The 17,969-nt window shown below is 39.8% G+C and overlaps 1 protein-coding gene across 17 annotated transcripts in view; it reads left to right on the top strand.

The window, feature by feature from the left end:
• The window catches only part of SHLD1 (shieldin complex subunit 1), a 99,982-nt gene that overhangs the window by 28,375 nt on the left and 53,638 nt on the right, over positions 1-17,969 (top strand). Inside the window, exon 4 of one of the 17 annotated variants that reach the window (XM_045445253.1) lies at positions 3,943-4,993. The exons of 14 other annotated variants lie outside the window; for them this stretch is intronic. In XM_045445253.1, the coding sequence (XP_045301209.1) occupies positions 3,943-4,082 (140 nt within the window). In that variant the 3' untranslated portion in view covers positions 4,083-4,993. Of the gene's footprint in view, positions 1-3,839; positions 3,881-3,942; positions 4,994-12,368; positions 12,595-17,969 lie in introns of those variants that run through there. 2 more of the 17 variants (XM_045445255.1, XM_045445256.1) reach the window with 2 other exon arrangements.

Genomic DNA, 17,969 nt, shown 5'->3' on the forward strand with positions numbered 1-17,969 from the left:
GTAACATACAGGTGCATGCCAGCCGAATGCAGGCCCCTGCTGGTGTCTAACTACTCATTAACACAGGCCTGCTACTCCTGTCGGGCTTGTTTTTATGCTGAGTCAGGCCTTAATGCCTCAGCTGCGTTGTTCCTGTCCTTGAAATGTGCTCCTTCCTTCCTGGTCAGCTCCAGGCCACTCCAGAAACTGTTGAGCTGAGTCCGTCAATTAGTCCCCCATACACACTTAGCAATGGGCTTGGATTCCCTGCCTCTTAGATACTTGTTTCCTTTCTCTTTTGTTACTGGGCTGGAGAAAAGCATAGAGTAAACAGAATGCAAGTGCCAAGTGAGATGGTCAGTGGTCTCGGATAAACCCCTCAAAAACAAGGTCACCAGGGTTTCCTGGAGTGAAGTTCTGTTTGTACTGCTATAGGTTGAGAAAAGTCTGAGATTGGTGGCTGATCTCATCAGGGCCCTCTGCAGCCTCTGTTCTGGAGATGCATTCTATTAGATGCCTTCTAATATAGGACAGAGTTTCTTTGGAGTTGTTTGGCTTAGACGTTGCAATATGGAGTTGGTAAATGTTTCTTTTTGAGCCCTTTCCTCAAACTTTGACTTCTAAGAGCATTTGTTGAGAAAACCGGCTGCATGTGAACAACAAACTGTTTGATGATTAAATCTTGATGATTAAAAGCCCCAGCTGGTAGCCCTAGTTGTATGTCTAAAGTAAATAGTGATATGGGGCGCCTGGGTGGCTTGGTCGATTAAGTGTCTGACTTCGGCTCAGGTCATGATCTCACGGTCCGTGAGTTCGAGCCCCACGTCGGGCTCTGGGCTGATGGCTTAGAGCCTGGAGCCTGCTTCGGATTCTGTGTCTCCCTCTCCCTCTGCCCCTCCCCTGTTCATGCTCTGTCTTTCTCTGTCTCAAAAATAAACAAACGTTAAAAAAAATTTTTAAAAATAAAATAAAATAAAGTAAATAGTGATTTAATGTCTCCTTTTTTTCTTCTGGAATCTGTCAAAATCCCAATCTTCAAAGACCATTTTGTAACCTGTATAAATATATAGGCATTTCATCCAAGGAATTTGCGATTTAAGAGTAGATAAATGTGTCCTTTTTCCGTTCTATGATTCCTATGGTATCTATTTGTAATTCTGGAAAATTTTATTTCCATAAGAAACTTTAAGCTCTTGGGGCGCCTGGGTGGCTCAGTTGGTTAAGCGGCCGACTTCAGCTCAGGTCACGATCTCGCGGTCCGTGAGTTCGAGCCCCGCGTCGGGCTCTGGGCTGATGGCTCAGAGCCTGGAGCCTGCTTCCGATTCTGTGTCTCCCTCTCTCTCTGACCCTCCCCCGTTCATGCTCTGTCTCTCTCTGTCTCAAAAATAAATAAACGTTAATAAAAAAAAAATTATAAAAAAGAAACTTTAAGCTCTTAAATCTAAAATTTCAAAATAGAATTTATATATAATAACTATAGAATTCTGAATGTGGTGTTGTCATCTTAAATAGGAGTCAGGATATATTCTACACATGTAAATAATGGTAAAGACATTTTCCTTAGAGGTGACATCCAACCTAGAAATGACATCCAACCTAGCAGCTAATGACCCAGCACCCTTTAAACCAGACCTGAGATACAGGGAGGAAGGGAAAGAAGGAGATTGAAGAACTAATTCTCTGAGAAATCAGAGAACAAAATCTGGTGCTTACTAACCCATGTCCAGTTGATGGGTTTTATTTGGAAAGTTTGAGTGTCCTGCATGCCAGTGCATTTCTGATTTGTTACCACTCATTGGGGTGAGTTCTACAGATTCAGCCACTGTAGGCTTCATTTTCAGGTCCAAAACAGGATGTTGAATTCTTTGCTTGCTACTATTGGAAGGAAGCAGTGCGTCCTAATTGTGTGGCCCAAGCAGTGAAGGATAAACTATCCGTGTATATGACTAAGGCCCACAGAATTACAGAATGTTACAGCCCCTGGGCCGGTGGTTTTCTTTTTTTTTCTTTTTTTCAACGTTTATTTATTTTTGGGACAGAGAGAGACAGAGCATGAACGGGGGAGGGTCAGAGAGAGAGGGAGACACAGAATCGGAAACAGGCTCCAGGCTCCGAGCCATCAGCCCAGAGCCTGACGCGGGGCTCGAACTCACGGACTGCGAGATCGTGACCTGGCTGAAGTTGGACGCTTAATCGACTGCGCCACCCAGGCGCCCCTAAGGCCGGTGGTTTTCAAACTGTGTTCTAAGCATCCCTTTAGGAGCTATAAGGTCAGGACTGAACTTATGGGGGCCCTGGACTCTCCACTTTTGCTCTCCATATCAACTTATTTGCATCATAGGCTTCTAGATGAGCAGTCATTGGAAGAAAGGATGTCAGGGCCAAACAGTTTGAAAATTGCCAAGCTCACCCAGATGTGTCATTTTCTGCAAGAGAGTGTCGAAACCCAGGATAATGGGATAATAGGATAATGTCGAAACCCAGGATAATGAAGAAAATCACCCAAGGTCACATAGCAACCTGGTAATTTCTATTTTTAGGTGGCCCTCTCTACAGACTACTTCTAACTGTGACTTTTCTATCCCTTTTCTGAAAATAGAAGAATATTCTTCTCTAGTTTAGGCTGCCAAATTGTAGATAACCTTAAATAGTTGTTAGAGATAGTAGTTTAAGAGGAGAGTTCTTTTCAAAGGCTCAAGAATGCTATTTGCCATCTGTGACATCTCTCATTGCTCCTCACTTTGAGTTTCAAGGACACCTGCTATGGGAGAAGAGACTTGTTTACTTCTGTGTACTTTGCCTATAGCCACAGGGTTTTTTTCCCTGTATAGAACACAGGGTTTTAATGTTCATGTATTTATTTTGAGAGGGGAGGGGAGGGGCAGAGAAAGAGAATCCCAAGCAGGCTTCATGCTCAGTGCGGGGCCCAATGCGGGGCTTGATCTCACAACCGTGAGGTCATGACCTGAGCCCAGATCGAGAGCCACATGGTCTTCTGACTGAGCCAGGCAGGTGCCCCAAGAAAACTATACTCTTATCACATTTTATAGCATTCTGAATTTTCCTGCTCGCAAAATAATGGAATTGAGTGGAAATTTTAAATAAATTCTAAAAACCGACAAACAAGCCAAGAGATTTAACCCTGTTTCTTCACAATATATTCAGTCGTTAGATCCAGAATTTTCTTCTGTAAAGAACTCTTCGAAAACATTAGGGAATGTTAGCGCAGTGCAAGTGAAAATATGAGGAAGTTACCCGTGGGCCAATGCCATTTTAGAACATGAGTTTGAGGGAGAATGGGTTAAAATAATATTCTGTGTTTTCAGCCAGCAAAACCCAAACAGCTGCTCCGGGTCTAGATCCTGGAGATGGTGCTTGGCAATTGCTTGCCATGGGGCAGTGTTCGAGTCTACTGCCCTCTAGTGACTATTTTTTACATATTCCTGAGCGTTACTGAGAACAAGAATTTCAGTGTACCAGATGTGTTAAGCCTTTATAATTCATCCTTTGCAGAGCTTTTGTGCCTACTAGAAATAAAACTTCAAGTTATTAGAGATTTTTTTACTCAAAATCTGAGACGCTAACTTGTCTTAAGGCCACCAGTGTTAAGTCTAGTTACTGCAAGTGCATTATATAATTTGAGGACACTTTTTCATTTATCTTGCTTGATTGATTGCAGGTGAAAATGTAAACATAAAAAATAATACCTGATTTTTTTTGTGTGCATTTGCCAAGAAAAAGTTGCGTTCTTCTGCAAAGATAAGACCAAAGGATTTAAATTTGCTTTATTTGATGAAATTATAGTAGCATTAAAGGGTAATGAGATTTTAAAAATCTTTCGGGATTTCTGATCTGATAAGATGGCATACCCATGACTCCCTGCTAAGTACAACTATAAACCATGGAAACATGAGAAGTGGTCAAGGAATAGTGGGCAGTGGTAAGAAGAGGAATTGGTTTCAGGTCCCAGGACTGAAGGAACAACACAGAGGCAAAGTGTCTTCTGTTCTCCCACCCACCAGAAGAAGGTGACCAGAACTTGGTGCATTTCAGCCTGCAACCTAGCAACAAGAAGGGGCCTGGGTAGGCTCATTTCTCCATAGTACTGAGCAGTGGGTCATCCCACATCACCAGGAGAGCCCAGCACCCAACAAGGGGGCATCTATAGCAAAACCCATCATAGTAGGTGGCGAGAGGAAGCACTCTCCTCCATTGGGCCAGAGACTTCACTCCTCTGCTAAACCAGACCCAGGTGGCCCGCAAGCACAAGTGAGGGGATTCTGCCAACTCAAGTAGTGACCTGGGCCGAGAATCCCCTTTGTCTTTGTGGGCCTGAGACTCCCCTTGCTCCCTACCTTCTTACATTCACTGGGGCAGCTGGAGGCACTGGAAAAGGGAAATCCCACAACAACAAGCAGCCCATCTGGAAAACTGCCTCTTCCCAGGGGGCCTGAGATCAACCCCCTACCAAGAGACACCCACGGGCTGGGTCAGTCCTGCAGGCAGTTCCAGCAGGGTGCTATGGGAGCCTCAACAGTACCTGATAAACCAAGGAGACCAAGATAAGCAGCAGAGGCTCTGAAAATTAAACTGTCATTGGAACCATGCAAAAGTAGGCCACAACCTGAGTGCTAAACCTGAACAGGATGGCTGTGTGCTAAAGTACAGGACCTAAATAGCGCCAAGGTCACTCGTCATACCCAGAACCAAAAATCACAACGTGAATGAAAAAAGTCACAGACACCAATCCTGAGATGAATCAGACACTGGAATTTGCTAAGGATTTTAAAGCAATCACCATAAAAGCACTTCAGCAATCAGTTATAAATTCTGTTGAAACAAATTAAAAAATAGAAAACTCAGTGAAGAAATACACGTTATAAAAAAACCTAAATGGAAATGATTGAAATGAAATAGACCATAGCCAAAAAATTGATAAATTGGACCTCATCAAAATTTTTTAAAGTTGTGGGGCGCCTGGGTGGCTCAGTTGGTTAAGCTTCCGACTTTGGGTCAGGTCATGATCTCACCACTCGTGGGTTCGAGCCCCACATCAGGGCCGACATCTGTGCTGACAGAGCCTGGAGCCTGCTTCAGATTCTGTGCCCCTCCCCTGCTCACACTCTGTCTCTGTCTTTCTCTCTCAAAAATAAATAAACATTAAAAAAAAAAATTTTTTTTTTTAATTTGCTCTCTGAAAGCCCACATAAAAAGGATGAAAAGATAAGGTACACACCAGGAGAAAATACTTGCAAGTCTGTTGTCTGACAGAGGACTAGTATTTTGAGTATAAAAGAACTGTCAAAATTCAGCTGCAGAAAAGTAAACACTTCAAATAGAAAGTGGGCAAAAGACATGAAGAGACATTTCTCTGAAGAGGGTATCCAGATGGCAGATAAGCACGTGAAAGTATGTCCAACATCAGGAGCCATCAGGAAAGTACAGATTAAAACAATAACGATACCTACAGAAATGGCTAGGATAACACCACCAAATGCTGGTAAAGAGGTAGAGAAGCCGGACCACTCACGCATTGCTGCTGCGAGTGTAAAATGGCACATCTACTCTGGGAAACGGTTTAGTAGTTTCTTGTAAAACTAAACATGGAATTACCATATGAGCACCTGGCATTTATACTCTTGGACATTTATCTGGCAAATGAAGAGTCACATTCGTGCAAAAGCCTATACATGAATGTTCGTAGCAGGTCTCGTCTTAACACCTGAAAACTCGAATGTCCCAGATATCCTTCATCAGGAGATCGTTAAGTAGATTGTGGTGCATCACTGGTATGGCCAGTGAATACCGCTCAGCAGTAGAGTAATGAACCATCCAGACACACAACTTGGATGAATGAATCTCCCAGGGAGTTCAGCTCATGGGGAAAAAAGTGAATTCCAAAACTTGACGTACTGTCGTCCGTTACACAATATTTTTGAAGAGCAAACATTTTTAGAAATTGGAGAACAGACTAGTAGATGTCAGGGTTTGGAGTTGGGGTGGGCAGAAGGGAGGTGGATGTGGTTCTAAAAGGGCAATGCGTGGGATCCTTATGATGAAAATATTCTGTATCTTGACTGTGGTCATGGATGGGTGAACCCAGATGCGTGATAAAATTGTAGAGACATACATAAATGCATACGAGTAAACTGGAGAAATCGGAATAAGATTGTTGGATTTATTAATGCCAGTATTCTGTAGTTGGAAGTACATTGAGGGAAAGTAGGGAAATGTTCACAGGATTTGTCTGCATTGATCTCTAGCACTGCATGGGAGTCTTAAATATCTCAAGAAAATTTTCAACCAAAAAATCTGTCGGGCATCATAAAAATCCTGGCCCTTTTTCTTTAAATGCTTGTAAGCTCACCTTTTCTTTGTTTTCTTTTGTTTTCTTGTGTTTCTCTGAAATAGTTGCATTTTTCTCTGAAACAACTGTAAAAATTGCTATACAAATAAACAATTCCCTAGCTTTGATCATTTTCATTGTTTCTAATGTGTTGTTGTTATAAAGGGCTGTGTTCAACATCCTTCTGGTTAAGCCCTTGTATTTATCTTAAATTATTCTTCAAGCTAAATTCCTATAAGAAAAATTGCTCTGGTTAAGCCCATGTATTTATCTTAAATTATTCTTCAAGCTAAATTCCTATAAGAAAAATTGCTCTATCACATTAAAACTTTTTTTTGACACGTATTACTAGTTTGTCCTTCCAGAAAAGGGAAGAAAACCATTTTTTCCAAGGCTCTTCTCAACACTAATATATAATTTTTTGAAACTTTGCTAATTATGGGGGGGGGAAAAAGACTTTTGTTTTAATATGCATTTCTCTGATTATAGTGTAAAGAAATACTGTGTTTTCTTGGACATTTTCTTTTTTATGAATTGCCTGTTTTCTATTAAAATTGTCATCTTTTCTTACTAATTCATAAGAGTACTTTATACATCAAGAATACTAACTCTTTAGCATTTTTTGCAATAATTCATCCCAGTTTTGCCTTTTAATTTTTATACACTCTCTGATTGAAATTTGTTTTCTCTAAAATGACCAAAGTAATGGGTACTTTAAAAAAGGTAAAATAGAGGCGCCTGGGTGGCTCAGTTGGTTAAGCCTCCAACTTAAGCTCAGGTTGTGATCTCATCATTCATTAGTTCAAGCCCCTCATTGGGCTCTGTGCTGACAGCTCAGACTCTGGAGCCTGCTTCAGATTCTGTGTCTGCCTCTCCGTCTCTACATCCCTCCTCCACTTGTGCTCTCTCTCTATCTTTCTCAAAAATAAATAGACATTAAAAAAAAAAAAGTAAAATACCACAGATGAAAAGGAAGCAAAAAGAACATTCTCTATTCTTCCCCTCCCTTTCTACTTTCTGGTGGTAACCAGTAGTGTTGTGTATATTTTTAGGGAAGTGTACCGTAAATATATATATCTCAGTGTTGGTAAACTGTGCATGTAAATGTGTGTGTTTTAGTATAGTTGATTATGCATAGCTTTTAACCTGTCAAAGTTCAGGGGAAAAAAAAAGAAAACAGAAGTAAAACGAATGAATCACTGAAGTAGTAATTAGTTTATTGTGCATACATTAAAAAGACACTTTGCAAATTGGGAGTGCTCAAACCAAAACACAGAATGAAGCTCAGAGGTATATTGTTATAAAGCAGCTTATGTAGTGTGGAGGCAGTGACTGGCTTTTGCAGTAATTGGTTACAATATTAGAATTTTCTTAAATGTAAGGGTTTGGTTAGTGGTTACCTCCTATTAGTTTGGGGGAACAATTTAAGTTTTGCTTATGATTTTCAGACACATAACCAAGAAGTGTCCCAGGTCAAGTTAGCCTCTCTTATCTTGCAAAGTAAACTAAATTAAGCTTTACATGTATGACTAACTGGTTGTGTCCATTCAGGGAATTTTCAAGTCTGGTCTCTGTTTGTGTTTGATTTTAGCAAACCAGAAATCTCTAACAAAAACATACTGTTTTCCAACTTGCCTTCTTAAAAATTTATTTATTTTTTATTGTTTTTAAATGTTTATGTTTGAGAGAGAGAATGAACGGGGCAGGGCAGAGAGAAAGAGGGAGACAGAATCCGAAGCAGGCTCCAGGCTCTGAGCTGTCAGCACAGAGCCCCACACAGGGCTCGAACTCACAAACCGTGAGATATTGACCTGAGCTGAAGTCAGACACTTAATCAACTGAGCCACCCAGGCACCCCTCCAACTCACCTTTTAAAATTCCATGTTCTATCACAATCATCTTTAGATGTTAATAGCTCAACCAAAGGTCTGTGTAGTATTCTGGAGTACAAATACACTATAATCTTTTTCACTGTCCCCCTGTTAATGGCCATTAGTTTGTGTCCCAGTTTTGGCTACTACAAGTAAATGTGTTGTTTCGTTATTGTTGTTGTTGTTGTACAGATTTTAAATTCTTACATAATTAATTTTATCCATCAATGCTTCTGCTTTGGTATAATATTTAGAAAATCATTCTCTCCCAAGATTATATAAATTAGGTATCTCCTGGTAATTTTACAGTTTAAATTTTTTTTTTTTTTAATTTTGAAATGTGTTTCTTGGTGTAGAATGTGAGGCAGGGTGATAGCTTTATTATTTTCTCAATGGGAGCCAGTTGTCTTAAAGCTACTTATTTAATTGTATCATTTTCACTTAAAAAGATCATATTCTGCATCCTTATTTTTGGTTTTGGAGCTAGACTGGTTTGGGTTTGACCTTGATTCTGACCTGGGGCAAGTTGCTACACTTTGCGTTGTTCAATTTCTTCATCTGTAGAATGAAAATTATAATATTGCCTGCTTCTTAGGTTGTCATGACAACTGAATGAGGCAACAGAGCTTAGAACATTTAGTAAAGGCTAGCGGTCATTACTGTTGCTGCTGTTATAGCTAGTAGTGCCCCTGTGGGTGTTTCTAGACTTCTACTTCTTTGTTGAACTCCTTTCAACAAGCAACTATAAGCCTTACCCTTTATGGTGCTCAGTACTGGGCAAAAAAAAAAAAAAAAAAAAGATTTGTACTGGCACAGAGCCTTTACAGGGAAGTTATTCTGATTCATACTGACCCAAAGTATCCACAGAATTACTTCCTAGAATTTGCTGTTAGGATGGATAGATGTTTTCTGCTAACTCAGCGTATAGTTGTAGGCAAATTATCTAACCCTGTTTTCATATAATCTCTTCATTGCAAATGTAGATGTCAACAGATGCCTTCTCATTTGCAAAGTGCTTTGATTTGTATTTGAAGAGGCTTCTGTGCAGTTTCCACAAATCATCTTATGGTGAAGGATCCCCATTAATTTCAGGTGGCTTTAAGCAGAGCCACATCTGTGAGAATGTGTTTTATGGCATGCTTTTTTTTTTTTTAAAGGTTTTATTTTTAAGTAATCTCTACACCCAACGTGGGGCTCAAACTCACAACCCTGAGATCAAGAGTTGCATGCTCTACCGACTGAGCCAGCCAGGCGCCTTTATGGCATGTTTGTTAGAGGTCTATCTAACCAGTCAATAGTCAATGAAACATTTTTTTATTGTCCTCTTTGCATCTATCACCATGCTCTAGGTTGAGGGTGACATAAAACATGAAATCGTGTGGGAACACATGATTTCTGTATGCAGGGAGTTGAGGCTAGTTGGGAAAATAAAATATGCAAACTTAAAATAAGAGGAACAAAATCAGGCAGGGTAGGTATCATAGCTTCACAGAACAAATAAATAGAATGAACAAACTCATTTAAGAAAATAACATCTCTTCAGGAAAGAGCAGATATCTTATTTCCCATGTCAGAATTCTCTATGAAAAGAGTAGCTGTTGAAACTATTACGTTCTGAGGATGCTAGAGAATATTACTTAATGAATAGAAATTAACATGTTATTTTACATTTACAGTTCCCCAGAGAAGAACAATAATACAAAATTTAATCAGATCTTGGAGGAAACATTTTTTATAACCATTTATTACTAGACCTCAGAGTTTCCTTATTTATTGTCAGTACTTTTAAACCTGTAGAGTTTTAAATTATGCTTTAAAGTTGCTCTGTCAGCCATAGTTATTAATAACATTATCAATATATCATTAATGAAATATAGAGAAATAGTCATAATAAGAAACAGGGAGTTGCTCATTTGTGATTTCAGCTGGTGCCTGTGGAATTTTTCCTTTCATGATGCATCTGAGAAGTACCCTACAGTTTCCCACTGCTTTATCTCTGGCTATAAATTCTCAGCTAATTGCCTAAATTTGAATTTGAGCTACTTTGTGAAGATGAGAAGATCATTGGTCTTTGTGACCAAGTCTGTGCCTTCTTTCTTCAAAGAATGAGTTGATTGAAATATGTTGTCTTTCAAATCTGGACTTCATGAATATAGATTATGTGGTAACTTCCTACAGGTCCAAGGCAATAGCAGCCTGAGCAAAAGTATGAAATGGCAAGATTTCAAAATTGGGAAAAACAAATTTGGAATTATCTACATAATGCTGTAAATGAGAATTTTTTAATGCATTCAAATGCATTTAATGCATTTTGCGGGCTCAGTATGAACGAATAATATCAGATAATCCTACTTTACTTATTTTACACAGTGAACACTGTTTAACATTATTTTCAGACATTCATATTACTCTCTATTTAATGCTTTTTATTCATCCAGTAAGTGTTGAGTAAGTGCATGCTCTGTTTTGAATACTGTGCCTGCTGTTGGCTATCCAGGTGCCTTACAGAATGGTGGAAAGGAAATGAGTTTCCTACTGCCTGTATGTCCATCCAGGTAGAATCTTCCTACTTGTAATCTGTTTCTGATTTCATCTACCGAGGAGGTAACGTGGCATTTACCCATGCGGTGGACACTCCATAAACATTTCCAGGGTGTTAGAACATGGGAGGTGAACTGAAAGGTAACTGGTCTCTGCCGGTAGTAGGCTGTAAACCTACATATCACTTTTCAAATATTAACTCAACCTTCAACAGGCGTGAGAAGTTGAAGTTGTTTGCAACTAGCCAGGAAGCAGGAAGGATATTGAATTCATTTCAGCATATTAAGAACTAGGAAGAAACAGCCATAAAAAAGAATGAAATCTTGCCATTTGCAACAAAATGGATGGAGCTAGAGTATATTATGCTTAGAGTATTAGAGTATATTATTAGAGTATATTATAGTATATTATTATACTATAATTATATAATATACTATTAGTATAATATACTAGTATATTATAGTAGTATATTATAGTATATTATATACTAGTATATTATACTAGTATACTATTATATACTAGTATATTATAGTAGTATATTATATAGTATAATATACTATAGTATAATTATGTAATATATAATTTATATATAATATATATATTATATAAATTATATATATTAAATTAATATTAATATATATAATATATATAAATTAATATATAATATTAAAAATATATATTTTATATATTATATAAAATATATAATATATAATTTATATATAATATATATAATATATAATTTATATATAATATAATATATATATTATATAATAGTATAATATACTATAGTATAATTATATAATATATAATATTATATAATATTATAATTATATAATATAGTATATACTAGTATATTATATACTAGTATATTATAGTATACTAGTATACTAGTATACTATTATATACTAGTATATTATAGTAGTATATTATATAGTATGATATACTATAGTATAATATACTATAATATACTACTATAATATACTAGTATTATAGTATATTATTAGAGTATATTAAGTGAAATAAGTAAGTCAGAGGAAGACACCACATGATTTCACTCATACGTGGAATTTAAGAAACAAAACAAATGAGCCAAATAAAAAAAGAGAGAAATGAACAGACCCTTAACTATAGAGAACAAACTGATGGTTACCAGAGAGGACGGGGGGAGGGGTGAAATAGGTGAAGGGGATTAAGAGTATGTGTATCATGATGAGCACTGAGTAATGTATAGAATTGCTGAATCACTACATTGTACACCTGAAACTAGTCCAATACTGTACGTTAATTATGTTGGAATTTAAAAAAGGAAGAACTGGGAAGGAAAAAAAAAACAGCTCTGGATTCTATTTTTTGCTCAAAGTTTAACAGGAAGCTTTCTTACATCTAACAATGTATGATGTGATTTAGAAAAAATTTAAACTACCTTTTCTGACGAAAGAAGGAAGCAGGAAAGAAGAGAGGGAAGTAAAGAGGGTTGGGGGGAGAGAGGGAGAGATAAATATTCTTATTTTTCAAGACTGTTTTGAGGAATAAGGACAATGCATGGAAAGTACCGAGCACCATGTTCACGCACACTAAACACACTATTAATAGTATCTGCCATGATGATCATGTAAAATTGTATGTTCCAGGAAATAGTATTTGACTGAAGGCACGTCTACATTTGTTTAAGAAGTCACGTTATAATGACTTTGTTAGTCATGAACTTACAATGACGTGATATCACTGACCTCTCTGGAATTATACACCCCTGGCCATGTGACAAGACTCTGCCGTTGTCAGAGACCTCTCTGCCCCCTGTTTCCTGGGCTACTGCTTGGACTCCTGGCATGTCACACATGTACATTGGACCCTTCTTTTGTTATTGTTGTTAAGTTTTTTTATTTATTTAAGTTTTTTATTTATCTCTATACCCCATGTGGGGCTCGAACTCACTACCCTGAGATCAAGAGTTGCACGTTCTTCTGACTGAGCCAGCCAGGTGCCCCAACATTTGCCCCTTCTGGCCGCTGTCACCAACAGTGGTTCTCTCTGAGATTGTGTTTGGGTTATCTGTTGCAGCCTAACTCCTCCAAAACATAGTGACTTGAAACAACAACCATTTTATTAACTCTCACAGTTGTGTGGGTTGACTTGATTCCGCTGGGTAGTTCTTATGCCCAGTGTGATGTTGGCTGGGGTTGCAATCACATGGGAGCTTGAGTTGTCTGAAATGTTCAAGATCTTATTCACATCACTGACAGTGGATGCTAGCCATCAGCCAGAAGCTCAGCTGGGCTGTCTACTGGAACACCTCCACGTGGCCTCTTCATGACCCAGGCTTCTCACAGCATGGTGGCTGAGTTCCTAAAGGGGGGATCCCAAGAGGGAGCCTTCCAAAAGAAGAAAAGCAGAAACTGTTAGTCTTTTAAAGGCTTGCCTCACTTCTGGTTTATTCTGTAGGTCAAAGCAGTCACAGACCAGCTCAGATTCAAGGGGTGAAGGAATCAATTCCACCCTTAATGCAAGAATGGTACATGCACACAAGGAGAGGACGGGGTTAATGCGTGGCCATCTTACTATAGAGTAAATACCACATTCCTTTAAATTTGTCTTAACTAAAGTTAAGTAATAAATAAAATAATTAACTAAAAGACTTAACTAAGTCTTCAGTTATTTAGTTATTATTTCGTTATTAACTAAAAGACTTAGATCATTTATTTATTTTTATTTTAGAGAATGAGAGTGAGTGGGGGAAGGGCAGAGGGAGAGAGAATTTTTTTTTAATGTTTATTTATTTTGAGAGAGAGAGAGACAGGTCAGGGGGAGGGCAGAGAGAGAGAGTTAGAGAGAGAATCCCAAGCTGACAGTGCAGAGCCCCAACACTGGGCTTGATCCCACGACTGTGAGATCATGACCTAAGCTGAGATCAAGAATCAGATGTTTAACAGACTGAGCCACCCAGATGCCCCGAGTCTAAGTCTCTTAAAAGGACACTCACAGGCTCAAGGTTCATGCCCTGGAAGTAATTCTGGAAAAGGTGGCCTAACCTTTGGAACCCAGACCGATTTGTCTTGGATCCAGTTCTGTGGCACTGGGGCAACACTTGTGTCAGTATATAAACATGACACTAATCTTCAAGGAAGGAAAATTGATATCCAGTTCTGTGGGGGAAAGTTTAAGTCCATTTGTGATTATAGCTAGCTCAGTAATTCTCAACTGAAGGTGACCTGTCCCCAGGGGATGTGTGGCAATGCCTAGAGGCATTTTTGGTTTTCGCAACTGGGATGTGAGGCAGTGCTACTGCCATCTGGTGAGTAGAAACCAGACGACAGTAAACATCCTACAACTTATAGGACAGCCATCTTTCACAACAAAGAATTTTCTGGCCCCAAATGTCAATAGTCCTGAGGCTGAGAAACCCTGAGCTGGAGCAAAGGTTCTTCCTAGACTGCCTTGTAAGTTCATACAGAGTGCACTGCTTTTTATACTCCAAGGCATCATTTGTGCCTTTCATCTTGTGAAGAAATTTCGTATCTATATATTTCCAGATTCAAATTGTGAGATTTCTCTAAAGGCTCTCAAAAGCTGCAACTTATTTTTATTTTTAAGTTCATTTAATTATTTTTTTAGTAATCTCTACACCCAACGCGGGGTTCAGACTCAAGATGCCAAGATCGCATGCTCCTCTGAGCCAGCCAGGTGCCCCGCTGCAACTTCTGTTTACTTTTGTATGTAAATAATTTATATACAGAGACTGGAACAAAGTGGCTGGTAGTCCACACATCCTACCTTTCTTTCCCCTCAAACTTTCAAGAACTGACAAGAAAAAATTACATCTGTGGCTATATCCGTCTGTGTCTATGTCTCTATCTCTATTTCCAACTCCATCACTATCTCTGTCTCTGTCTTTATCGCTCTATCTCTCTCTATCTTCTGGAAAAGTAGGGGTGGTCACTATGGGCCAGAAATACTGAGCCTTTTTGAAAGGCTGTATCAGCCAGAAGGGGTGAGGTTATGCCGTGGTAACAGAGCCCCCAATCTAAGTGATTGGAGAGTGCACAGTTGATTTCTCATTGATGCTGCATGTTCATTCGGGCGGTCAGGATGGTTGGCAGCCTTTCTCAAAAGTTGCCCTGGTCATGTGGAGGAAGAAAGAGAACTCTGGAGGGCGTCGCCCTGGCAGTTTAAAGGGACAAGCCCCAAGAACCCCTTCTGCTCACAACTCGTTGCCAGAACTATTGACATGGCCCCATTTCCACAAAGGAACCAGGAAGAGCAATCCTGTAAGTGCCTGGAGTGGAAAAATTAAAAATATTTGGCATATAGGTTTACTGACCCCCCTCAAAGGCCAACATGGACGGAAGGGATCTGACAGAGGGAAGAAGCTACAGCTCAAAGTGTGCACCAAGGGAAACCGGAGGAAGTAGTGGCTCCTGAAGGTATAGGGAGGGGGAGGGGACCCTGTACAGTAAAGCAAGTAATTAACTAGAGCTGTGATAGGAATAGCCTAGGAGGCTGGCAGCCACTCATATCCAGGAAACAGAAATCAGGAGGGCTCTATTTTAAAATTTAGAAATTTTTTAATGCTTAAAAATACCTGATGTGCTATGGAAATTACATAAAGTCTGTAAAGTCCTGTGTTCAAAATCACTATGCCTACTACAGTGCCTGGTACACGGTATGTGCTCAGCGAATACTAGCTGAATTGAATGGCAACATTAAAGCAGACGCTATTGTTGTTGATGAAAGGATTCCTAAATAATCATATATCCTTAGCAGCATCCACATCAACAACAACAGCACCCTGTTATCCTGTCTCATAGATCAGGTTGGTTTTGGAAGTAAGGCAGTGTCCTGGCTCCTCATGAGGTCGCTCAGGAATACCTCCATCAAGCTGCCAGCATCAAAATAAAAGGCATGTCCACCACGGGGATTTAGATCCTGGCTTCCTTGGTTTCCTAGCCGAGTCCTCGTTTTTCCTTGCAGCCTCCTTGACCCACCCACCATGACTGCTTTCCTCACTCTCCCACTCTCTCAGCTGGTCACCCAACTTTCCTTTGATGGGCTCTGCCTGCATCAGGTCTCTGGGGACAGAGGTTAGAAGTGCATTCTGGAGTCAGACCGCCTGGGTCCAAATCTTCCACCCACTCTATGACTTTGAGCAAGTTACCTACTTAAGCTTTCTGGGCCTCCTTTGCAAAACTTGAGTAATACTAGCCTACGTCGTAAGACCCTGTGGTGAGTCGTGAATGAGGTGACATTGTGACAGTTCTTGAATGGTGCCTGGCCCTTAGTAACACCTGATCCGTGCTATGGGTCATCATGGTTGCTGTCAGTGCCACGTTTCCTCCAAGCTCTGTTCCCATCCAGCTCCCAGGGCTTCTCCCGGGAGGGGTCCCCATCTCTCTGCCCACTTTCGCTGAGCTGCATGGTGGTCTTTCTGATTTGGTGGGTTTTGTTTTGAGTCAATTTTCCGGTGCCACACAGTCCCAGGATATCATTTGTAGGGCTGGCTTCGTGTCAGCTTATTTCTAGCTTTTAACCCACATTGCTTCAAAAAGGATTACATGGCTCTGTGCCCTGGTTTCCTTCTCTGTGAAACAGAAATAATGCCTTTTTCTTCCCCTTTCCCAGGGGTTTTGGTTTTCTTTTTTCCTTGGCTCTGCCTTTATTTTATGCCAACTTGTCAACTTTTGTGTGCCCTTAAAGCCACCTTCAGTCCTTGATGGGAAGAGGTACAGGTATTAATAAATAAAGAAGCACATAAATAAAATAAAGAGTAGTTATGAAAGCGCTGGAAGAGGTTCAAAGCATCACACACACAAGACGTTTTTAGTCAGTAAGTGGCAGAGATTGGAAAATCCACTCTGTAATTTTGTCTGTTGAGCTTAGAAATGTTCAAATCATTGTAGACTTCATGTGATATTTACAGAAAATAGAATGTACGGAAAACGTGGAGGAGATACATTTGCTTTGGTCCTTTCAAGAGAGAAGTTGTGAAAGAGTCAAGCGGCAGAGCTGAGAATATGCTTTTAAAATATGTGACCACACGTTCTTAAAGGGAAGAATTAACACAGAAATGACAATAAATCTCTCACCCTGAGGAAGGGTTCACTGCAAAGGTCACACATGAAAATGATTACAAAACGAGTGTAATCTCTCCTCTAACTAGCAGTCATGATCCCTGACATTTACTGTTTACTTGGCCTTATCCCAGTAAGCAAAGGTGGGGGGGGGGGAGGATACTATTTTTAGCCCCATTTTACAGTTGAGAAAACTGAATCCCAGTTAGGTTATTTAACTGAAGCTGTGGTAAGAGTAGGCATCCTTTCTCCTGAGCTTGATCAGTGATCACCACTTGCAACATTGTTCCCTGCTTAACCTGGTGATTCCTTTAAAATTCTCTGTCAGCATGCTACCGGGCCAAGGCCCATGCCAAAACAAAGTGAAATGGGTTACATTTTGCTCAGGCTCCCATTTGGCCTGTTTACCAGCCCTGGCCATTCCTTCTCACTTTGCGGATTTATTTGTCCTCAGCCCATACTCCATAAGCCCATAACACTTGCAACTCAAAAGGGGCTGTATTTTATTTTATTAAAAAAAAATGTTTTAAAAATCTTTTTAAATGTTTATTTTTGAGAGAGAGAGAGAGAGAGAGAGAGAGAGAGAGAGAGACAGAGAAAGGGAGACACAGAATCTGAAGCAGGCTCCAGACTCCAAGCTATAAGCACAGAGCCCAATGTGGGGCTCGAACTCATGAACCGTGAGATCATGACCTGAGCCAAAGTCGGACACTTAACCAACTGAGCCACCCAGGGGCCCCAAGAGGGGCTGTATTTTAATACAACATTCTTGAAAGCTTGAAGGCATTTTTGCTTTACCTTGGTTCAACTGCAGATCTCTTTGAGAATCTGATAGAAAGAATAAAAAGCTTTCCCCAGGGGGGGAAAAAAAAAGGTAGGGAGCTTCAAATGTGGCATGGTTTCAGGGAAACTCCCTAGAAGCCTGGGCCTCAAATTTAACATTTAAAGGAATAAAACAAGAATCCCAAGAGCAGGTGGTGGTGGGCTTGCCGTTGGGGTGTTGGGAGCCTGTCTCCTGCCTCCTCAGTCAAAAGAGGACGCTGTTGGCCTCCGTGCTGGATTGATAAAATTAATGCAAAACATTAGCACAGAGCAAGAAAAAAAAATGACCAGTTTATACTGTTTCCTTTGTATTTTTTATGTGACTTCAACGGTTCCTGCAGGCCA

This window comes from Leopardus geoffroyi, chromosome A3, assembly GCF_018350155.1.
Source record: "Leopardus geoffroyi isolate Oge1 chromosome A3, O.geoffroyi_Oge1_pat1.0, whole genome shotgun sequence".
Lineage (NCBI taxonomy): Eukaryota > Metazoa > Chordata > Mammalia > Carnivora > Felidae > Leopardus > Leopardus geoffroyi.